General features: G+C 33.7%; 1 protein-coding gene across 1 annotated transcript in view; it reads right to left on the bottom strand.

The window, feature by feature from the left end:
• Positions 1–25,564, bottom strand: part of mib1 (E3 ubiquitin-protein ligase mind bomb 1) — a 350,938-nt gene that overhangs the window by 1,236 nt on the left and 324,138 nt on the right. The window contains exons 10-13 of the mRNA XM_081987068.1: positions 2,336–2,555; positions 1,180–1,689; positions 558–723; positions 142–320 (exon numbers count right to left, since the gene is read on the bottom strand). Coding sequence (XP_081843194.1) covers positions 142–320; positions 558–723; positions 1,180–1,689; positions 2,336–2,555 — 1,075 coding nt within the window. The remainder of the gene's footprint in view (positions 1–141; positions 321–557; positions 724–1,179; positions 1,690–2,335; positions 2,556–25,564) is intronic.

Here is a 25,564-nt window from a genome sequence, read left to right as displayed (position 1 = left end):
AGAGACTTTAAAACACCTTTTTCTGTAAAAGGTATAAGGTTTGCATAAGAAGAAAAAACTGTAATAGTTCTTCGCAATTTTTAGCCTGTTTTTAAACTAAAACTTGTTCAAAACTGATATTGATCAAATGTTTGCACCAACCTGTTCTTTAATGTCTTGCAACTGCTGTTGAAGTTTCTGAATATCGTTGACGTTGGTCGTGTCCCGACCGCCATTGTTCATAATGGGTCCTTGGGGCGGAAGTATGTCGGAACTTGAAGGAGCAGGTTGGGGCTTCAAATTTTCTTCCTCTACGTCCGCTTTAACTTCTGAGATAGTTCCTATAAACATTAAGATCATAAATGTTACCTTTTAATATTTGGTCGAGTAGTAACAAGAGTAGAAGATTTTAAAATTATTCATGTGAAATTAAAGTCAAAATTATATAGTTGTACCATAGACTCTTAACATAACAAAAATTTAATAAAAAGATTCATTGTACCAATGAAAACGCCTGCCAGCGTTGCTTTTACTACAGCAAATAATTACCAACACATGACGGTTAAAATAAAATTTACCTAAGCCACCGCTGCATACGGTCATGGGCACCATAAGCTCGATTTGTGCCCGGCACATGACGCACTTCTTCATGATTTGTGCGCAACTCTCGCACGCGCACATATGACCACAGGGCCGGAACAGGACCGATGACTTTTTGTCGGAGCACACGAGACATTCCTCGATCTGTCAAAACGCAGTACCGTTTAGTTGGTGGTTACGTTCAAAACTTCACACAATGAGGTCGTCCACCATATGAGGAATTTAAAATTCAGAAAATAAACTTAATACAGTTTATGTCTTACAATGTGCTATTAAGACTTGCTTTTCCATATTAAATCTCTAGTATCTTTATAAAAGGCTTAAATAAAATGTTAAAATGAGCCTGGCACGATCCCCCCGTTACGTAATTAGAGACTCTTCATTTCCACAACGTATATATTTTGTTTTGCTCAGTTTCCTATAAGTAAACAATAAAAAGACGGAGCAACTGGCCTTTTTTACGTCACATGAGACTTTTTCTTATATGGTGTACCAAATAAGTGTGGTTATTTTAATACATCTAGAGAAAAAAAGAAAAAAACATGTGTCCCATATTTTTTTTTTGGTAGACGACCCTATTGTGAAATGACTTAACCTTACCTTAATTCGTGCAGAGACAGATTCTCTACAAATCAAGCATTTCTTCACCCTGGGTCCGCAGGCGGAGCAACACGTCACGTGACCACATGGTTGGAACAGCACGTCACGTTTCGAGTCGGAACACACCAAACACTCGTCTAAGGCTGAGTTGATATTGGAGGTTTGAGTGTTCTGATTCGGTCCCATGTCCATTTCACCGCTCTGCTTCTCCTTGTGGCATTTGGTCAACGTTTTGCACAGGTTCGGATCGGGACAAAGGTCGAGTGGGGTTTGGCCTTTCTTGTTTTTGATGGTCAAGTCGGCTCCGTTGCCCGCTAAGAAACAGGCGATGCTAGCCGAGGATTTCTTGTCCGAGCCTTGCGTTCCCAGCCCCATCAGAAGCTTGCCCACGTCCTGGACGTCTTGCAATTGACGCAGTTGGGACAGAGTGTGGTGACGTAGCGCTTCGTGTAACGGAGTGTCTCCGTCTTTGTCTGCGATATTCAGATTTGCTCCTTCTCGAACCAAAAGCTGAAATAACGATTGAGTTCAAGAATATGACAGAAGAAGCTGACAATGGTAGGTATCGTTCACATTCTGCATATTTTTCTCTTGGTAACTTCCTTTTCTCATTTCAAGAATACACACCCAGATCCAGTAAAATGCAAGAGAGTGCGATGCAAGCACATCCTTCCAAATATTGAAAAATTCAATGTTTAATGGTAAATATCTTGAAAACGACAATCAGATTAGTTCATAAAGCGCAGAACTCTTCCTTAAATATTTTGATTTTGTGTTGTGTACAGAGTGGTGAACTAAGAATGCGAGGTACTGTATCTAGGAATTTAAAAATGATACATGTTTGAAACAAAAATGTTATTAAGTAATATGGTCATAAGGAATATCTAAAATATTTTCAGAATTCCAGCGTTGCCGCATTTTCGTTCGACAACCATAGTAACTGATGCTATTTCTTGATTCTGTTGATTAATCTAGTGAGTTTTTGTTCTAATCAGTATCTCTCTAAATGTTGTCGTTTTCAAGATATGACATTTGACGGGTATTTAATGGTACTTTTGACGCCATCTTTAATTAATAATGACGTAGCCGCCATTTGCTTTGGTTTGTTCATTATTTCCAACGGATTTTTCACGATTTTTTTTCAAATTTTACTTACTCGCACGATTTGAGTGTGTTGCCTTTCCACTGCCAAATGTAACGCTGTCTGAAGATTGACATTCTGCAGGTCCATATTGGCTTTTCCTTGCAGGACTAATTGCTCGGCCACCTCCACGTGATTATTCAAAGCCGCTAAGTGGAGGGCGGTGTAACCGTCGTCCTTCTTTTCGTCCACTATCCAGGGGCGTGGCAGCTTTGCCAACAATATTTTCATAGCACTAAAAACAAAAAGAAAAATCAGTATTACGTAGAATCACTATTTTTGTATTGGTGTAGTTTATTGGATGAATGTGTCTTTGTATCATTCTAAATTAAAGAAATTTGCTTTAACTAATAAAGAAGTGTAGAGCAAACAAAATGGAAAGAACAGTTAGTTGTTGCTAGCCAAGAGCTTTTAAGTGTAATGCACTGGAAAATGAAAACAAAACAATTAACAATTAAAAAGGGATAAAAACATATATTTGGACACACTACTACAGAGAATAAGTTAGAAACTCATAAAAAGTGACTTGTATGGTAAAATCCAGGAAATGATCAGCACACATGAGATTGAAATGAAATAAATTAACATAAATTTACAGGAGTGCAAAGCCAAAGAAAGTGCTTTATTAGAAGAATTGTTATTAAAAACAAACACTTTTGAGAAAGTCATTGAAAGGGCAACTATTCTGGAAAAAGCAAACCAAAAAGGTAGTAATTTTTACCATAGTCTGCGAGACCAAGTTAATAATCTGATTCAACAATTACCAGTCCAGGAAGATTTGAAGTGCACTAATAAAAATGAAATGCAGCTATTTCAGGATGCTGTAGCACTTAATCAGAAAAAGGTTAATAAATTAAATGAAGCACCATAGAAATCTAATGATACTGAAAAAAGGTCTGCTGAAGAGTCAAGTGAAGAGATATTAAGATTAGCACAATAATGAATTGGAAGAACTTGTTTAGAAAGATGAAATCATATCTGTATGTGTATTATACAGGGTGTCTCAGTTTTAAGTGCCCAAACTTTAATGTCGGATAGTACGTCGAAAAATAACAACACTTTGCTATATAAACCTATATCCAATAGGGCGTCGTTACTGATATACAGGGTGTTAAAGTTTTTTAAAAAAATTGCTTATTTGAGAATTTCTCGAAAACCGTTGGAGATATTGTAATGAAATTTTTGTGTGAATATCTCCTGTTCAAAACGTCTTCAATGAAATAAAAAATTGAACTGTGACGCAACCAGTGTCGTACTTACCGACGTACGCCTAGGTACTTTGGATAAAAAAAATGTTACGCCACTGCCTTTTTGGAAATTAAAATTTGTTTTTGAGATGACTGTTCAATTTGGGAGACAAAAGTCCTCTTGTGTTTTTTCGGATTGACGCACCATTTCAGAGTAAAAAAAGGAAAGGTGACATCATTGCATGTCTTAATTACATGGATTAATTAAATTTTATCGTTTGGATGACTTCCCATTCTGGTTGGTGACAAATGTCGAACTGACAGCACATTATAATAACGTTCAATTTCAACACTTTAAAGTTTGTTTAGTTCTTTTTTTAAAATGCCACACTTATTTACTTTAACACCCTGTATATCAGTAACGACGCCCTATTGGATATAGGTTTATATAGCAAAGTGTTGTTATTTTTCGACGTACTATCCGACATTAAAGTTTGGGCACTTAAAACTGAGACACCCTGTATAGGGAAGCACATTGTGAGAAAATGCAAGAGCAGTTGTTGATTGAGAAAGAAGAAACCATTTCTAAATTAAGAAACTGTTATTTCTGATAAGCAGGCTGTAGAAAACTGAAAAAACAAGTAGGAGCTGTTAAAGTATAAACTTTAAAAGTTAGAAGCCAAAACTTTATTACCTATACTATGAGACTGAAAGTAAGATTTTGAAGCTAGAAGCTAAAATAGAAAACATAACAACTCATAAACAAACAAAAACTCTACTGAAACAGTTAAGTATAGAATGCAAGAAAAATTCAGGGAAATGCAGGACTACAAAAGGACTAAGCCAAAAGCTTGAGAAGCAAAGCAGTGAAATCAGCATGTTACAAACCCAAATAAACTTATAGAAGAACACAGTAAATGGAAGGAGCAAAATAAAATACTGACAGAATCCAGGAAATCAGAGTATTTGAGTAATTAAATGTTAAAAGTAAAGAAGCAAACTTTTTTATTGTCATATTAATTTTAAGACATATATTAACATAATTCTCCTTTTGGAACAAAGAGACTCTTTTTCAGTTCGTTTGGCGAGAATTGACTTCCTGTAGAATTGCAAATCAGAATTTTACAATTACTTCTTTTATTTTGATTAAGTTACATAACAAAATGTGAAATTGACAACGTGGTTTTCGTCAAAGTCGTCGTAAATAGTACAAAAATATTTTAAGTACAATACAGAAAGTATGGCGTAATCCACGGGATTATTTTTAAAAAAACCAGAGTTAAAAATACTGCGGCTTATTTCGAGACTGGTAAAGCGTAACTTGATAATAAACAGCAGTCCCACGGATTCTTCAAATTACTTAAATATTAGGTACTGCTGAATGAAATCACGATTTCACTGACCGTGACTGTCAAAATTCAAACATAATTAAATTTTTCTATAAAATTCAGAATGGAAATTCACTTCCCTCGTATTTATATCATTTTTTTTTGTTGAATAAATCCAATAAGAACACGTTTGGGGCCACATTGGGAGTCCCCTTCATAAAATGCCTGTCCCAATAAAAGGGCCAATAAAAACGCGTGAGTTGCGAATTTATGGGACGCCAAATGTCAAGCAATTTGACAGCGACACGAAAATAACCGTTTTACTTCTGGAGTGCGTGTATTTTAAGCGGGAGACAGTGGTGTATCATTCAGAGTTGTTTTTCTATTTATATTCAGTATTTTTATAATTTTGAACAAAAATAACACTGAATTTGATATACAGGGTGTCATTGATTGGCAAAATAGTAAGGCCAATCTGCAGAGCTGTCGCAATTCGCAATTACTCAACAAAAGTAATTGAATACAACTACTCTAAAATTTATGAATTTAATTCAGTTTTCTGTTCAATTTTCATGTACTATTTTGTTTCAACCTAAATAACTTTCTTATTTGACTGACATAGTAAGGACTTTAATACGTCGATGGACAGTCAATAAAATGGGATTTATAAAAATATGACAACTTTGGTTAATTGATTTGACGGTTTGGCCGCTGGAGGGGTCAAATTTGACCAATTTTTGTTTCACTTTTTTGATGCAGTATTTCACTTAATCGTAAATAACTCGCCAATTTGGTACACTTTTTGTAGACTTTTATACATTAATGGATAGCTAATGAAATAGGCTTTTTAACGATATGACAACACCGGTTTGTTGATTTATTGGTTGGGCCGTAGACACTGGTGATATTTTGGTGTTCCTGATCCTTCTACTCTTTGGAGATACCCCGAATTTGAGACACCCCTGTACATAATTATCGGAAAATAACAATATATTAAGTGGGCATTTAAGGACGCTTTGCTCTCATTAAACATTCTTAAGCAAATAATTCGTTTCTGAGGCCCTCAAAACAAAATGTCTCTCTAAGGTTTTGATAGAGCCGCTCAAAAATGACGAGCAGTTTAGTTCAACTACTGAAAAAATTGTAACATAAATAATTATTACCTATTGCAACTACTTGTGTTTAGTAATTAAAAAGTCAATTACAATTATTGCCTTTGAAAAGTAATCCAATTACTTACTACATTTTCCAATTATTAAAGTAATCCAACTATGGAAGGAGTTTTGCTCTATCTCAATCTGTTTAGGAGCTATAATATGCTCCTAAACAGATTGAGATCAGGTTCTCACAATTATTTTCTGAGATTGATTGAACTCATGTGAGCCGTTCAAAAACAATTTTTATTCGCTTGGCATGCCTAGTGCTGAAATAGAGAAGCAAGTATCCCGATAAGACATGTTCTAGGTCTATGACTCATTCGGATGGTAATGAATCTGAGCTATCTCCGTCGACGGGAGTAGTTTGCTTGGCTAAATTCGTTACGTGTTCCCGGAGTTATGCGTGTGCGAAAATTAGATGCTCCCGAGAGGTCGATGTACTTAAGTTTGTCTTGATATACGAAAGAACAGGACCGGGGTGCAAAAGCATAAATGAGAAATTAGATAGAAACTGCGGGACTGTTTGCACAAAATTAAACCTTTGTGAGGGTTGCAATTAGTTTCTTGTTATGTGCATGATTTCCGTTCTAGGGCGGAAAGTTGTTTCTTGTTCCTGTGATTCCAAAGGAGTTACTAGCAGAGGTAATTAAAAACCAGACAGAGTGAAAAATAATGATATATGATTATAATACCGTTTCCCTAGCAAACTCCTTAAAGAAAGGAATAGTTAAGAGACACTTTTAAGTAACTCTTAAGTAAAATTGAGTTGAACTTGGCAACATTGCATAATTTCTTCGCTTTTTTATGACTCTAACCTAACTTCATATAATACATTTATCGAGTTTGGGACTTTAGGTATCTTCACTGTTTTTAACTATCAAAGGTGTTTTTAGATATGTAATTTGAACTACCTCTCCCCATAATTTTAAAAAACTTAAATTGTAAGAGACACATCACGTGACTTTGTTGATAAAATTTTGAGCTTGCAACACTGTAAAGGCCAGTTGACACATGTCAAAACAGTCACGTGACCACTAAAAAATATAGTTTGAACTGCTAAATCAAATTTAGAAAAATAGGAAAAGTTGAAATTGTAAACTACATAGAATTGCATTCTTAACGTCACGTAACACGTTGAGAATGCAATTGTGAGCTTGCAACACTGTAAAGGCCAGTTGACACCTGTAAAAAACATGACGTCATGTCACGTGACCTGAAAGGTATTTTAAACTTTAAAAAATTGATAGGTAAATTAATTTTAGACAGTTGCACAAACATAAATTGTAAAAGACACACCACGTGACTTTGATAATGAAATTTTGAGCTTCAAATTGATTTTCTAAGGTCAGGTGACTGTTTTTTGAAAATTCAAAACAAAAAATATTTAAATTTTTGAGCTTGAAACACTGTAAAGACCAGCTGACATTGTCAAAAACAGTCACGTGACCTCCAAAACGCAGTTTAAACTTTGGAAAATTGATAAATAAAATTTAGACAGTTGTAGAAACTTAAATTGCAAAATACACGTCACGTGACTTAGATAATTCAATTTTTAAGCTTGCAACACTGCAAAGACCAGCTGACATTTGTCAAAAACAGTCACGTGACCTCCAAAACTCTGTTTAAAGTTTGGAAAATCGATACATAAAATTTGGACAGTTGTAGAAAGTTAAATTGCAAAATACACGTCACGTGACTTAGATAATTCAATTTTTGAGCTTGAAACACTGTAAAGGCCAGTTGACATTGTCAAAAACAGTCACGTGACCCTCAAAACTCTGTTTAAACTTTGGAAAATCGATAAATAAAATTTGGACAGTTGTAGAAACTTAAATTGCAAAATACACGTCACGTGACTTAGATAATTCAATTTTTGAGCTTGAAACACTGTAAAGGCCAGTTGACATTGTCAAAAACAGTCACGTGACCTCCAAAACGCAGTTTAAACTTTGGAAAATTGATAAATAAAATTTGGACAGTTGTAAAAACTTGAATTGCAAAATACACGTCACGTGACTTGGATAATTCAATTTTTGAGCTTGCAACACTGTAAAGACCAGTTGACACATGTCAAAACAGTCACGTGAACACTAAAAAAAAAAGTTTGAACTGCTAAATCAAATTTAGAAACATAGTAAAAGTTGAAATTGTAAACTACACAGAATTGCATTCTTAACGTCACGTTACAAGTTGAGAATGCAGTTCTGAGCTTGCAACACTGTGAAAGCTAGTTGTCATATGTCAAAAAGAGTTAAGTGACCTTCAAAATGTGGTGAAAACTTTGAAAAATCAGTAGGTAAATCCAATTCAAATAACTTAAATTGTGAGAAGCACACAACGTGACTTTTGATGATGCAATTTGGAGCTTGAAAATTGACGACATCTTGTTCGTCACAATCTTTCAGAACTCGTAACGTCATCTTAATTTTGTTTGATTTTCGGTATATTTATCCGTAATCCCTTAATCCACTTAGAGGAAAATCCTCGTTTAGAATGCATCGACACTGCACGTTAGACTGTTAAACGTAAAAGGCACGCCTGACTACCAGACTTGAACCCTTGACCCTTTTGCTAATAGACGTACCCAACCAACCATCGCATGTGGGACACATGCATAAAAACGCTTCTTTATTTCGATCCAGACTTATTTGGCGGTACTGTTCAGACAGGGACGGACCTGAATCATTTTTGTTCCTACACAAAATTGATTCACAGCATATCCCCAAACAAATTTCTGACTGTGTTAACCCGGTCCTGGGTGTTCACAATAAAAAAGATTTAATTGAAATTAAGGCGTGCTTTTTCAGTAGCGTATCCACTTATGGTGAAGATTCGCCCATACCGAAATATGTGTGCTTCTCCAACTTCACTACAAACCGTACTGACGAATTGAGTAATGGAGGTGACATTGTAATAACGCTATTATGTAGTTTATTAAAATGCATGAAGCTAGCTAGCCTGGCCGAAGGTTCATGGTTATTATAAATCATGCGTTTTAGCATTTGGTGAAATCAGCTGTGGAAGTACGTGAAGTGTGCGGGTTAGTTTCAAGTTCAATCACAAAAAGGTACGTAACTTTATCATTTGTTTAATTTAATATCTGAGATATCAGTAAAACAGTCAAAATTGTGGATTATTAAACAAAAATCCAACAGAGAACTTACTGATAACATTATAGTTTACATGGCAAAACCGTTGACTAATTGTAATCGTTGATTATCCTTGATGTCGGTTTAATAGCACCGTCATAAAGATATTATTTCGTTTGACAACCTCATTAATCACGTGACCATTTATTCCTTTGTTTTGATCCTAAAACGTGACCTAAAACTAAAAAAATTACTTCCTCAGGGTACCTGATTGTTTTTACAAATTTTGAAGACCCAAAAGCTTAAAATTTACTATTTTTAAAGTCACGTGACACTTTTTATGTTAGGTTAGGTGACAAAGTAAAGGTTTTTCCAAATTTTTGACACTTGATTTGACCTTGCGCCGAAAGCTTAAAATTGATTTTCTAAGGTCAGGTGACTGTTTTTTTAAATTCTAACAAACAAACATATTTTTTGTACGATTGTCTGAAATTACGGATTATATTTTGACGTTTAAACGAAGCTTCTAACTGTCATAGTAACCAAGTTAGTACGTGTCAAATAAGGACACCTACCATTTAAAAGAAACAGTTGAAAAATTAAATATATAGTATTTTAAATATAGACAGTGGTAAAATTGTAAGAACTACGTCACGTGACTTTGATAATTAAATTTTTGAGCTTGCCACACTGTAAAGACCAGCTGACATTGTCAAAACAGTCACGTGACCTCCAAAACGCTGTTTAAACTTTGGAAAATTGATAAATCAAATTTAGACAGTTGTAAAAACTTAAATTGCAAAATACACGTCACGTGACTTAGATAATTCAATATTTGAGCTTGCAACACTGTAAAGACCAGTTGAAATTGTCAAAAACAGTCACGTGACCTCCAAAACGCTGTTTAAACTTTGGAAAATTGATAAATAAAATTTGGACAGTTGTAAAAACTGAAATTGCTAAATCCACGTCACGCTACTTAGATAATTCAATTTTTGAGCTTGCAACACTGTAAAGACCAGCTGACATTGTCAAAAACAGTCACGTGACCCTCAAAACGTAGTTTAAATTTTGGAAAATTGAAAAATCAAATTAAGACAGTTGTAAAAACTTAAATTGCAAAATACACGTCACGTGACTTAGATAATTCAATTTTTGAGCCTGCAACACTGTAAAGACCAGCTGACATTGTCAAAAACAGTCACGTGACCCTCAAAACGTAGTTTAAATTTTGAAAAATTGAAAAATAAAATTTGGACAGTTGTAAGTAAAACAGTTACCAAGTACCTACACGTCACGTCTGTCAAAAATAGTCACGTGACCTTAAAAATGTAGTTTAAATGTTGAAAAATTGGTAAATTATTATAATAATTTTAAATGAATATTGTTTCAACTTAATATCATGTAACAAAGATTTTACCATAATAATTACATCAATTTTCTTATATTGGTACACTATATTGTGTACTGCTTGTTCTACTATAATGCATTCCTTAAAATATCACAAAATGTCCTATATTTACGCTTTATTTCGCTCAAAATTCTAATGAAAATATCGCAAAACATTTTGAAATATACAGTCAATGCCTCAAAATTCTATGAAGTGCCTTAAAAAATACCTTAAAAATACCTCATTATGCTTCGTAATACCTTGTAATACCTCAAAATGCTTCGTAATACTGGCAAAGTGCTCTTTTACATCCGAAAAACATTAAAAAGTGTCTTAAAGTACACAAAAATTTCAGAAAACAATGTTAGTTTGCTTTGTATAGTCGAACAAAATTTAGAACTAGAAAAATATTTTTTTCTAGTGGCCTCCGTACAGACATTGTACTACATATTTTTAAAGAAAAAAGTGGTACGACACTGGTTTTTTATAAAATACAAATCAATTTTGAATTCCCCATTCAATTTAGCTCATAAGAGCTTTCCGTTGTTTTTTTTATAAAAGCACCATTTTTGAGCAAAAAATTAATGTTTGTTTTTGGACTTGGTCAACAACAATCAATCAACTGAAATTTGACGCCCTCTAGCGGCCAAACCGTCCAACCTATCAAGGTTTTAGAAAGATCATTTCATTGGCTATCCATTGACGAATAAATTTCTACCAAAAATAGTGCAAATAGGCGAGTTTTTGAGGATTGAACAAAAAGATACACAAAAAAAACTGGACGTCCTCTAGTGGCCAAAAGGTACCACTAACCAATCGACTTTATTACGTCAATGGAAAGCTTATTTCATTGGGTGTCCATTGACATTATAAAAGAATACACACATATGTCACTCTCATGTGATCTCTGTCACTAATATCATAACTTAGAAAACAATTCAAAGGTTCTGAAAAATTCAATATGAATGTGACAGAAACTTCAACCAGTCATTTTCAACCAGTTTAGTCACATAAGTAACAGGCCCGATTGTATATACAATGGCGACATAACTTTTAAACTCGGATTAATTCAGAAACGTCACTTTGACTGCTTTTCATAAGAGAAAGTTCAATAATTAGTTGCAGTTTAACTTTTAAACTGCGATTGTACAACCGAGCATTAGTGCTTTATTTTTACTGTCTTGGTTAAATCGGGTCCAAGACGTCTGAACATTTTCTTCTAGACACAATACAAATGCGTTTCTTGCCGTTCAGACTGTGAAACATTTCTATTCTAATAATCATCTGTCAACTTGCATACGTTATAGTAACGCACCGTCTAACAGTCAGCGCAAACTATGTTGGCTTCTGTTTTTCTTACTTTACTCTCCAAGTCCGAAAATAAACTAGTTCATGTGGTAATGGACGCGTGCGGCTTAATTTTAGACACAACCGTTGGGGAAAACATGGACTGTGTTTCAGTAAGTACATATGCAGGGTCGGATTACTTTCATTAAAATGACGTCACGTTTGTATGAGTGGAGAACACACAACTTTCATCACCTGCTCATTTTTTTTTGCATAAATCCAAGGAAAAGGTGCGCTTAAGAGATGAAAGAGGTCGTAAACAATGCGTAAGAAGTTATAATTACGACCCTGTACACGATTTAGGCTTAACTCATAAACATGTAGCTCACCCTGTAATAAAATTCCAATTATAGCACTAAAGGGAGCGATAAATTGCTTCTGTAGGAGGCTGTGTGGTAGATATTTAAACTACACGAAAACGTAGATTTTCAATTATTCTCTTCAATAAGAAATTTTTCTTTTCTAAGAACTTGGCAGTGGTGACTAAGCAATTTTCAGGGATCACCAACCCTTTAATAGGCCTGCTCTTAGACAAGAGTCGTAAACCATCAAAATTGCAGGAAAATTACTCATTTTAACATATTTTTATGTTTTATGTTTAGGTTAATGTTTCAATAAGCCAAGGTTTACGGATCAGTAAAAAAATACCAACTGACATAAAACCTCTATTTTATAGGTAATTTACTGTTTATTGAATTCAATTTAAATGAAAGTGCTGTTTTTATCAGAATGTAGGAATATACAAGAGCCATGAGAAAATATTGTAGATGGTGATTTGATGTGTTATTTATTGTTTTAGAGATTGTGGTTTATTAATAATAAAATAAATAAAGTAAAACTTTTCTGACAAAGTGATTCTTGTACCAAATGAGTTCCAATCTTATAACTTTTATTTATGAATAAGTAGCCTTTTCTTAAAAAAAATAGCATTTTCAAATTTTCTTTATTATCTCATGTTTAAATTAGGACAAACAAAACAATTTGTAATTTACCAGTAATTTACTGACAATTGTCATAAATCTCAGAAACACGTCTTGTTTCGAAAACTGTTAAACTATAATTCTTGCAATTTCTACGCAAATTTTGACATTAGTCACAGATATCACGTGGTTTTTGGAGGATATTTTAGCTAGGCAGTCACGTGACCACTATCAAAAATCTCAGAAACACGTTTTGAATCGAATACTGCAAGACTTGATTTTTGCAACTTTTGAGCACAGTTCGACAGCCAGGAACAACATTGCTTGTAAAACCTACTTGAAATGAGATAATGACTGTTTTAAGCACATTCTTGGAATCCTCATTAAATTTACAATCCAATAACATAAAAAAACACTACAAAATTTAGTACAGTCAAGGAAAAAAGCAGTGTCAAAGTTTGAACCGCCAGAAACACAATGTGAAAGGGTAGTCAGGGACAAAATCGACAGTAAAACCACTTGGACAGAGAAAATTACTGTTTTAAGCACATTTTTGAAATCCTCATTAAATTTACTATCCCATAACATAAAAAACACTACAAAATTTAGTACAGTCAAGGAGAAAAGCAGTGTCAAAGTTTGAACTGCCAGAAACACAGTGTGAAAGGGCAGTCAGGGACAAAATCGACTGTAAAACCACTTGGACAGAGAAAATTACTGTTTTAAGCACATTTTTGAAATCCTCATTAAATTTACTATCCCATAACATAAAAAACACTACAAAATTTAGTACAGTCAAGGAGAAAAGCAGTGTCAAAGTTTGAACTGCCAGAAACACAGTGTGAAAGGGCAGTCAGGGACAAAATCGCCTGTAAATCCACTTGAACAGAGAAAATTACTGTTTTAAGCACATTTTTGGAATCCTCATTAAATTTCGTATCCAATAACATAGAAAAACACTAAAAAATTTAGTACAGTTAAGGAGAAAAGCGGTGTCCAATTTGAACTGCCAGAAAAATAATTTGAAAAGACAGTTAGGGACAAAATCGCCTGTAAAACCACTTGGACAGAGAAAATTACTGTTTTAAGCACATTTTTGGAATCCTCATTAAATTTCCTATCCAATAACATAGAAAAACACTAAAAAATTTAATACATTTAAGGAGAAAAGCGGTGTCCAATTTGAACTGCCAGAAAAATAATTTGAAAAGACAGTTAGGGACAAAATCGCCTGTAAAACCACTTGGACAGAGAAAATTACTGTTTTAAGCACATTTTTGAAATCCTCATTAAATTTCCTATCCAATAACCTAAAAGAACACAACAAAATTTGGTACAGTCAGGGAGAAAAGCGGTGTCAAAGTTTGAACTGCCAGAAACATAATTTGAAAGGGCAGTCAGAGCAAAATCGCCTGTAAATCCACTTGGACAGAGAAAATTACTGTTTTAAGCACATTTTTGGAATCCTCATTAAATTTCCTATCCAATAACATAAAAAACACTACAAAATTTAGTACAGTCAAGGAAAAAGCAGTGTCAAAGTTTGAACTGCCAGAAACACAGTTTGAAAGGGCAGTCAGGGATAAAATTGACTATAAAACCACTTGGACAGAGAAAATTACTGTTTTAAGCACATTTTTGAAATCCTCATTAAATTTACTATCCAGTAACATAAAAAACACTAAAAAATTTAGTACAGTCAAGGAGAAAAGCGGTGTCAAAGTTTGAACTGCCAGAAACATAATTTGAAAGGGCAGTCAGAGCAAAATCGCCTGTAAATCCACTTGGACAGAGAAAATTACTGTTTTAAGCACATTTTTGAAATCCTCATTAAATTTCCTATCCAATAACGTAATAAAACACTCCAAAATTTGGTACAGTCAGGGAAAAAAGCGGTGGCAAAATTTGAATTGCCAGAAACAAGTATTTGTAATTTACCAGTATACTACTGGTAATTTACCGGTCAAACTTTCCTGGTAAAGTAAATTATCATATTCCTAATTTCATAGACATAAGCTAATTTTTATACCGTTTTGACTCAAGGCAGCAAGTTTAAACGATTTTTAGTAGTTATTCAACTATCAAAAAACAAATTTATAAATAAATTAGTATGTTATTCTGAGTTCGAATATTGCTTTTCCCCCTTCTCACCTCTATTAATATCCCTACATCCCATCATTATACTATTAATACAACATGTATAACTGATTCGTATATATTATAAGACGTAAATATTTGCATAAGATGGAAACTCGAGTTACATAACCAAGTGGGTGGAACACGGTTTTGTTTTAAGGAAATTACTCGTCTCTATCGCGGCATATTTTCCAGGAAATGCGTGCATGCAAGTATATAGAGAAGTAATAAAAATTCGAGCATACTAAAACAGTATTAGATTCTTGTGTAACGTGTTATTTCGCTAGCACTCGATGCAAAACATGCACACCGAGTTTAATAAGGCGATTTGCCGTTGTTCAGATTGTTGTAGATATAAGTAAATTGTATACACTGAAAATAGAATTCCACTGAAACCTTTCAAATTTACAATATTATGTTGTTATGTTAAATTTTTTATTTAAATACGGTCACGTGACTGAAAATTTGTAAAAACAGATCAGAAAAATGTCACGTGACTTGGTAAAACATTTGAAAGTGTTCAGGTGTTAAAATGGACCAGAAAACTTGTTTTACAGCTCCTACAAATTAAATTTGATTTGTAATTTGTTTATTTATGTCCTGTTCTTATTTGATTTGGAGTAAATAGAGTATAGTATACTATCCCATTGGTTGGAAAAAATACAAAAAAATCATTAAACAGAAAAGTTTTAAACAATATTAAGATATACATAGCATATTTTAATTTTTTTTTAATATACAGGGTGGTTCCTAAAAGCGTAGCAAATAAAATATTAGTTTTCTTAAATAGAAGCCCAAATTGTTTAATACAGTTTTAGATTCTCCATGAAATTCTAAAATTTTGTTAATAATGTGTGTCGAACTGTAATTTTTACAGCTCTTGACGTGTTTGACAGTTATCACATGATACTAGAACACTATTTCCCTAAACAATGACCTATTTACTGTCAAATTATGTATCATTAAGCTTTAAAACAAGTCTTGTTTCGAACAGTATAAAAAAATGTACTAAACTTTGATATTTGCAGCTTCTTGTTTTGGTTGAGCAAACTTTGACGTCTGTGACAGCAACCACGTGAAACTCGTACATTATTTAGTTAGACAGTCACGTGACAACTGATAAAATAATGGCCAAGAAGCTCTAAACTACCACTTGTCCCGAATACTTCAAGAAATCGGTTCCATATTGTAATAATTAGAGCTTCAGGCTCAAACTGAGCAAAATTAGTTAGTTTTGATGTTTATGACAGTTGTCTCGTGATACTGGACCTAGTTCCTCAAATAGTAACGACAGCTGTCAAACTAATTGTCAGTAACTTCAAAATTACGTTCTGTTTTGTTTTTACTATTATTCCACACTGTGATTTTTACAGTTTCATGCCCCGATTGGTCAAATTTGACAGTTTTTACGTTTGTGACCACCGTCACATAAAACTCGAACACCATTTACATAGACGTCACGTGACAACTGTTAAAATAACGGTCGTGGAGTCAAAAACCATGCATTCTCTCGAATACTGCAAGAAAACTGTTTTAAATTGTGATTCTTGCAGCTTTTTGCCGACATTGGGCAATGTTTTGATGTTTATGACAGTTGTCACATGTCAGTAAACACCAGTTACTAAGACAGTCACGTAACATCTGTCAAAATAAGAGTCTGCGATTTATTTATATTTTTCGACATATCAATTGAGTAAAAATATACATTTTTAATTGTTGTAAGTGACGTACAAAAATAAAACATTTTTGGGTTTTTCCAAAAAAAAAATGTATGGATTTAATTCACTTTTAAGAAAATCCGCAACAAAACTTAAACTTTCTTGTTGACACCTGCATATTTCAGTTCTTGTAAGCTTAATTTAGTTATGAAAACCATTTATTGTGCGTAGCTTTTTTCATTTCGTTTTTTCAAACATTTACTACTTCTATTCCTTTATGTATTATCTATCAATCACCAACCGCTGTTGAATGGAAAATGACTCCGGGAAGCTTTTGCGTCGGCATCGTTGAACCACTGCAAATTACGAAAAGTGAGCTTGCTAAAAAGTTTTCCCAAAGCAATTCGTTCGAAATTCCGTTGGTAGTGAGGAATAAAATATTGGCAGTCAGCGGAGGCGCGTTATAAAATAAAACTTTCACAGGAAACCTCAACTTTAGTTGTTAATAAATTTTAATAAATTTAACTGGGAGAGCTATTTCGGTTCCCAACACGCTCATTACCAAAGTTTCGAATGTACGAGTGTTTCACTATTTTCTCTTCCTATAAGTGCTGTTTGGTGGTAACTTTGAATTAGTTTCAAGCATTAAATTGGATGTTTCGGTGTCTTCTCTCATTACAATTCAAAAAATCTGTCAGGAAAATACCCTAACCGTTAAGAATTGGGTTCATTATTATTATCTTGTCAGAAAAATGATAAATTTTTTTTTGAAAGAAACTTGAATGAAGAAGTTTTGATAAAATGTGGAAAGGCAAACAGGAATTTCTCTTTGAGATTTTTCCTGATTTCAACTGGCAAGCACTGTTTGCAGTGATGGTCAAGAAAAAGCAGCAAGCTGAAAGCTGCTTTTTTGACTTGTCAATTATTTTAACAAAAGTTGCTTGTAATAGTATTTTATTTCAAATAAACAAATTACAGACTATTCATGAAACAGAAAGTGCCACCAAAAGTTTAAATATTACTTGACAACTCTATTTGAGTAAGTTGTCAAATTTGCCATTTAACAGTGAACTACTCTGCATAATATTAATAAGTCTGTCGTAGAGAGAATCTCCAACTAGTAATCAGAGAAATAGATACATCCATTGGCCACAAGTCAGAAAACGTCATAGTCACGTGAGCATTCAACCAATGAAACTTGACATTTACTGTTTCTGAGTTGGAAACCAGTCAGGGATTGCCTCTGCGAACAGACCTATTATTAAAGTCTAAACTGCTTTAGAAGCAGATTTTAGACAGTTTTGAGAGCATTCTGGACAAGAAATTCTTGAAGGTTCTGAAATGCTTTAGAGGCATTTGGAAATTCTATAACGGTTCTAGAATTTTTTGGATGCTTTGATATTTTTTAGGAGCCTCTAGACTAGTTGAAGAGCATTTAGAATCCTTTAAACTGTTCTAAAAGATTTGGAAACTTTTAGACCGTTTTGGAAGGCATTCGACTGCTTAGGAAGCATTTTAGAGTTCCTGTAATGTTTTAAAACATTTTTAAACTACTTGAGGAGCATTTGAAAAGTTTTTGGACAGTTTAAAGAGAATATTGAAGATTCTGGAGTGCCTTAGAGGCATTTGGAAATTCTTAGACGGTTCTAGAATTTTTTGGAAGCATTTAAACTGTTTTGATATCTTTCTGTAGTGTTTTGATATCTTTTTAGACTACTTTAGGAGCATTTAAGGTTCTGGACTGATTTTAAGACATTTTAAACTTTGTAGACGGTTCTAGAAACTTTTGAACTGCTCTAAAAGCATACAGAAACTTTTAGACTGTCTTGAAACGTTTTGAGAGCTTCTAGACTAGTTGAAGAGAATTTGAATCCTTTAAACTGTTCTAAAAGCTTTTGGAAACTTTTAGACCGTTTTGGAAGGCATTCGACTGCTTAGGAAGCATTTTAGAGTTCCTGTAGTGTTTTAAAACATTTTTAAACTACTTGAGAAGCATTTGAAAAGTTTTTGGACAGTTTAAAGAACATATTGAAGATTCTGGAGTGCTTTAGAGGCATTTGGAAAGCCATCTTAGACGGTTCTAGAATTTTTTGGAAGCATTTAGACTGTTTTGATATCTTTTTAGACTACTTTAGGAGCATTTAAGGTTCTGGACTGATTTTAAGACATTTTAAACTTTGTAGACGGTCCTAGAAACTTTTAAATTGCTCTAAAAGCATACGGGAACTTTTAGACTGTCTGGAAACGTTTTGAGAGCTTCTAGAAGTTTATTTGGTAGCCTTTAGTGTTCTAAAAGCTTTTGGAAGCTTCTAGGCTGTTTTGTAAGCGTTGGCAAGGCACTATGGAGCTTCTATAGTGTTTTGGAGTGTTTTTACATTTTTTTAGGCTACTTCAGAAGCATTTGGAATTATTTGGTCAGTTTAAATTTGTAAATTGATACTTACCCATTTTACAACAGATAATTGGTTGGTTTCTCAGAAACCTTCAATATCTTGATGTAGCTATTGCAATTGTAAATTAACTTATTACCAAAAATAGCAACAAAAAAGCACAAAAAACTAAATTAAGCACAAAAAGGAAAAAAAAAGGAAAAAAAGCATGAACAAATTTGCCAAATAACGTGATTTTGCATAAATCGATCAGATGCCAAAGGTTGGTTGCTTTTATTATTTACAAAAAGAAAAATTTATAGAAATCCGGACTCTAATTATATTATACATTGAGTAAAATTTTCTACACTATAATTCCCAATAATGCTCACAAATTCCTTGTAATGTAAAATATAATTACAAAAAATTCCAAGTTAGTTGCTTAAATGACAAAAACTTTCTTAAAACTAGTACACTCTGTTAAAACTGACTTAAGTTGTTTTCTTTGATGCCAGTTCCAAATGTCAAAATGCAGTAAACTGTCAAATACAAGGGTATGACGCTATAAAAGAAAAAAAAAACATACTCAAAAGTAATATTGCCGGTTGTGACTTATTCTAAAAATGTTTTAAAAATTCTGTTCATTTTGACATTTTAAGAGTTGGCAACATTGGTCTGAAGTTTGACCAATGTTGAACTGAACAGTCATAAATGTTTAATTTCTTAATAGAAAAATATCGATTGCTCAGTTATAATAATCGACCATTATGCCGTAATCGAACAAATATTTCGATTAGATCATTCTTAATCGCCCATCACTAAAAATAATGGGTTTGGGTGACATATTTGGCAAATTTTTCAGAGTGTTTCTAAAAAATTCGTTTTATAAATAAGTTACGTTTAGAATAGAAATGATATTTGTAATAATTTCTTATTAACTGCATTAATTCAGTGAAGGTAAGTGGGGGAAAGCTTAAACAGTAAAAACATTAAAGTAAATCTTCCATCACCTTAACGTATGCATCAACCCGAAACTATTTGTATAATAAATTGCACTCGACACAGCCATTTAGCATTTCATCTAAGAACAGCACTACAATACTAAACCCCATGTTATGAATAATTTTACATATAACAACGCTCTAATGTGTTTGACTTAGATAGTCCGCATACCGCGGAATTTGAAATAAGAGAAGACTTTACCATGGCAAAACAGACAGAGGCTTTAGACTGTTCCAGATAAGAATAATTATTGTTAGATTTATATAACTAATACAGGAAAAATATTGGATAACAATGGATGTGGCCAAATTCAGGATCTTGTTTATCCAATTTGAAATAGCGACAATCTCGGTGTGACATAAACTTAATGAAGATCACGTTATCTGGTCTCGCAATAAAACAAGAGTCCATGGAGGTGCGACCATAAATCCAGCACTGGATACGGTGAGAATTGGTCTTATCTTAATTGTGAGGCGAACCAAGTGCGAAATTAAAGATTGCCGAGATTGCGGCTGCTCCACGTTTTATGTGCGGAATCTCTCCGAAAATTTGGTTTGGTCAAATTTATTACCCATGAAATAGATAGAGATCGTGTCTAGCAATTATCTGTTAATAAACTTTCGTTTAGATTGATTTCACCTAAACCAGGAACAACAGCGAAACCTTCTAGACCATTCTAATTTCGTACACACAATGGGAGAATCCAGAGACAGGAAACTCGGATAAATTGATGGCATAAATTTTTACGAGTCGAAGAAGCTAAAAACGTGGAGAATAAACAAATGGTCAAACTCCAAACGAAACTTGACAGCATATTTGTTCTTATTGTCTGGCAGTAGTGAGATCCGAAATTGCTGAAAATTTAAAATTCTGGTTGAGTCGACCGCTCTGTTTGCACAAAGCAGGGAAAAGCCAATTTTTGTCGACAGTCGGAATAGATAAGTCCTTGAATGGTACAACTTCAAAAACTAAGTGAACTTTTTTCCTGCGGTGGCCTGAAGTTTCGAAAATCAACTTTGAATAAGAAGTGTGGAAAAGTTTTGTCGCGCCGGCCAATAAGAGGGGACATTAGACATAATGTCTACTTATAATGCTAAGAAATACTAGAATGTAGACTATTATTTTTAACTATTATGTCTGTTTGAGTAGTGATACGAACAATGTCTCGACAACGGTTTTTCAAAAACACTAAAAATCTAGATAAAGTAATATTATTCAACGGGCATGATAATAATTATTACTCAATGATTAGCTTTATCTTCGTGAGTAATAGCCATTACATTCGTGTAGAATACTAAACTTTTCTACGACTCTAGTAAAACGGTATATCTACCGTTTTTGTGCTTCTTCTACCGTTCTCCTGTTTTTTTTTTATATGTATATAATTTACAGTTTTTAGCATCATTGTCATATTGTGGGTTCTGAAACATTTTATACACTGCGAATGGTTTTGAGATATCCACTCTTCAATGTCTGTTAGCCTGACGGATGCCACGCGTCTTTCTAGAGCGGATATTTTGAAAACTATACAAGATACCAAAAAACTTATTCAGTGACTGAAATTGTGTTTCATTCCGTTTTACCTGACAATCCTTCATTTTTGATGGTATTTATCACAGTTTGATTGAAGTAAAAGGTGGTTCATGGAAAAAGTTCAATACGTTCCTGGATTTTAAGGTTAATTTACTGTCTACCCAATTTCAGGACCGTAACCCCCAGATTTTGAAAATACTGACTAAAATGACATTTCTGACTTATAGTTTAGGACGCCTAGTTTCCGAGGTATAAGTGAAACAGTGGACACAAAGAAGAAAAATTAATAAGAAACTTGCAGTAGAAGATCCTTTTAAATGATTGCTTTTAATCCTATTTTTAATTCAATCCATAATCATGGTAAAATCCTCTACAATCTTCAAAAGGTCAACAATAATTTTGCTCAGAAAATAGTCAGACAGCACTACTCAGATAATTGGTCGTGTAGATCTGAAATATTCTTTAGTTGCCTACATGTACAGGGTGTCCTCACTTCATCTAACTATCCACTATCCAGGATAGTTAGAATTCAAAAACTGCCTTTCACGAGCTACATTGTTGTCCAAATTGTTTGGATTGCTGATATTCGAGCAATGTACAGTTAGTTTTGGAGTAGATTACTATTTTCCTGATAGGGATTGTGTCAATAATTATTCTTTTTATGATCAGACTAACTTGAATATCAATTAAAAAATATTAATTTAAACTTTTATAGTCGAACGATGATTGCGGATGTGTATCAGACACAGTCGTCAAGGCGGGAGAGTGCCGATGAGATAATTTTAGATCCTCTTACGGATGGTTAGACCATGTGTTGGCACATGTGGGGTTTGCCGGCCTTTCTCGTACTTGATCGCTCTGAACTATAGCGTTTCCCAAAAAATGTTGATTATTTTCGGTTCAACGTTTAATTCCCGGGAGGGCCCTCACTGCTTGTAAATAAATAAACGATGACATTCAGTTTTTCGTAGTTTTTTGTCGTTTACTAACATGAACAAAAACATTTTAAGTTTGATTTTTGTAAACGAAATTAAAAGTAGACCGGAATGTTTCTCACAAATTTTATTTAAAATTTCCTGAAATTTGGAATATATACAGAATGTTTACCTTTATTATACGTACTAAACGTATTTTATAGCTTTATGAGTGGAATTTTGACAGTTATGACGTTTGGTAGTCAGTTACAGTTCTGTCCTAAACCTGGAAACCGGCAAATCTAATCCCATGGAGGTACAAAAGAACGAAACATACTTGAAAAGTAGCAAAATCAGTGTGATTGACTTTTGCGATAGCTGTCAAATTGGTAACAAACAGCTAGCAGGTGACGAGGATTGTCACGTTGACAGCAATATTTCAATTTGTCTGTGTTATTTTCTTTCGTTGTGAATACTTATCAGCGTGTTGCCAAGTCAAAATATTTATTGACGGTAGAATAATCGGTCAAAAAACGGTAGATAACCTCACGTCTCGTTTCGAAAACTGTGATATTTGCAGATTCTAGGCCAATTTTGACATTAGTGACAGATATCACGTGGTTTCAGAGGATAATACAGACAAGCGTGGCCCACTTGGAGTAAGAAAATGTTTTAAGAACATTTTTATAATTTCGAAATCTCAGGGAGAAAAGTGGTGTCAAAGTTTGAACTGCTAAAAACATAGCTTGTAGAGACAGTCAGGTACAAAATCGCCTGTAAAACCCACTTCAAGTGGGAAAAGTACTGATTTAAGCACATTTTTGGAATCCTCATTAAATTTCCTATTCAATAACATAAAAAAACATTACAAAATTTAGTACAGTCAGGAAGAAAAGTGGTAACAAAGTTTGAACTGCCAGGAACATAATTTGAAAGAACAATCAGGGACAAAATTGTCTGTAAAACCCACTTGGAGTGAGAAAATTACTGATTTAAGCATATTTTTGGAATCGTCATTAAATTTCATATTCAATAACATAAAAAAACACTACAAAATTTAGTACAGTCAGGGGGAAAAGTGGTATCAAAGTTTGAACTGCCAGGAACATAATTTGAAAGAACAGTCAGGGACAAAATTGCTGGTAAAACACTCTTGGAGTAAGAAAGTGACTGTTTTAGGCACATTTTTGAAATTCTCATTAAATTTCCTACTCGATAGCCTGAAAAAACCACAAAATTTGGTATAGTCAGGAAGAAAAGTGGTATCAAAGTTTGAACTGCCAGGAACATAATTTGAAAGAACAATCAGGGACAAAATTGCTGGTTAAACACTCTTGGAGTAAGAAAGTGACTGTTTTAGGCACATTTTTGAAATTCTCATTAAATTTCCTACTCGATAGCCTGAAAAAACCACAAAATTTGATATAGTCAGAAAGAAAAGTTTGAACTGCCAAAAACACAGTTTGTAGAGACAGTCAGGTACAAAATCGTGTGTAGGACCCATTTGCAGTGAGAAAATGACTGTTTTAAGCACATTTTTAGAATTCTCATTAAATTTCTTATTCGATAGTTTTAAAAAACACTACAAAATTTAGTACAGTCAGGGAGAAAAGTGGTATCAAAGTTTGAACTGCCAGGAACATAATTTGAAAGAACAATCAGGGACAAAATTGCTGGTAAAACACTCTTGGAGTAAGAAAGTGACTGTTTTAGGCAATTTTTTGAAATTCTCATTAAACTTCCTACTCGATAGCCTGAAAAAACCACAAAATTTGGTATAGTCAGAAAGAAAAGTTTGAACTGCCAAAAACACAGTTTGTAGAGACAGTAGGTACAAATATGGTGTAAAACCCAGTTGGAGTGATACAATTACTGATTTAAGAATATTTTTGAAATCCTCGTTAAATTTCCTATTCACTAACCTAAAAAAATACTACAAAATTAGGTAGAGTCAGGGAGAAAAGTGGTGTAAAACTTTGAACTGTCAAAACACAGTTTGAAAGAATAGTCAGGGACAAAATTGTCTGTAAAACCCACTTGGAGTGAGAAAATTACTGATTTAAGCACATTTTTGGAATCGTCATTAAATTTCATATTCGACAGTTTAAAAAAACACTACAAAATTTAGTACAGTCAGGGAGAAAAGTGGTATCAAAGTTTGAACTGCCAGGAACATAATTTGAAAGAACAATCAGGGACAAAATTGCTGGTAAAACACTCTTGGAGTAAGAAAGTGACTGTTTTAGGCACTTTTTTGAAATTCTCATTAAATTTCCTACTCGATAGCCTGAAAAAACCACAAAATTTGGTATAGTCAGAAAGAAAAGATTGAACTGCCAAAAACACAGTTTGTAGAGACAGTCAGGTACAAAATCGTGTGTAGGACCCATTTGGAGTGAGAAAATGACTGTTTTAAGCACATTTTTAGAATCCTTATTAAATTTCTTATTCGATAGTTTAAAAAAACACTACCAAATTTGCTGTAGTCAGGGCGAAAAGTGGTGTCAAAATTTGAACTGCCAAAACACAATTTGAAAGAATAGTCAGGGACAAAATCGCCTGTAAAACCCACTTGGAGTGAGAAAATGACTGTTTTAAGCACATTTTTATAATTCTCATAAATTTTGCTATTCTGTTGATGGAAAAAAACAGTACAAAATTTAGTTCAGTCAGGTAGAAAAGCGGTGTTAAACTTAAAATAACACTGCAAAGTAAAACATGTGGATTTGGCAATTCGCAGTGTATAAAATGTTTCACAACCCACAATATGACAATGGTGACAACTTTTTCCATGAATCACCTTTACTTCAATCATCCAATCAAACTGTGATAAATACCATCAAAAATGAAAGATTGTCAGTTAAAACGCAATGAAACACAATTTCAGTCAGTATTTTCAAAATCTGGGGGTTACTACCGATATGGCCACTCTATACAAAATTAAAGCTGAATAAGTTCTTGTATAGTTTTCAAAATATCCGCTCTAGAAAGTCGCGTGGCATCCGTCAGGCTTACAGACATTGAAGAGTGGATATCTCAAAAACTATAAAAGATATCGAAAAAGTTGACTGAGTAAAACTTGCAGCAAATTTAATTTTGTATAGAGTGGTCATGTCGGTAAAACACACAGTTTCCGAGATAAAAACTGTAAAGTGAGACTTTCACCGGAAAGTGAGAAAAACTATGCCTAAATCAATATTTTCTGATTTCAAAC

This window comes from Ips typographus, linkage group LG9, assembly GCF_016097725.1.
Source record: "Ips typographus isolate SLU linkage group LG9, UJ_Ityp_2.0, whole genome shotgun sequence".
Classification (NCBI taxonomy): domain Eukaryota; kingdom Metazoa; phylum Arthropoda; class Insecta; order Coleoptera; family Curculionidae; genus Ips; species Ips typographus.
This window is presented reverse-complemented; position numbering and strand designations above follow the sequence as displayed.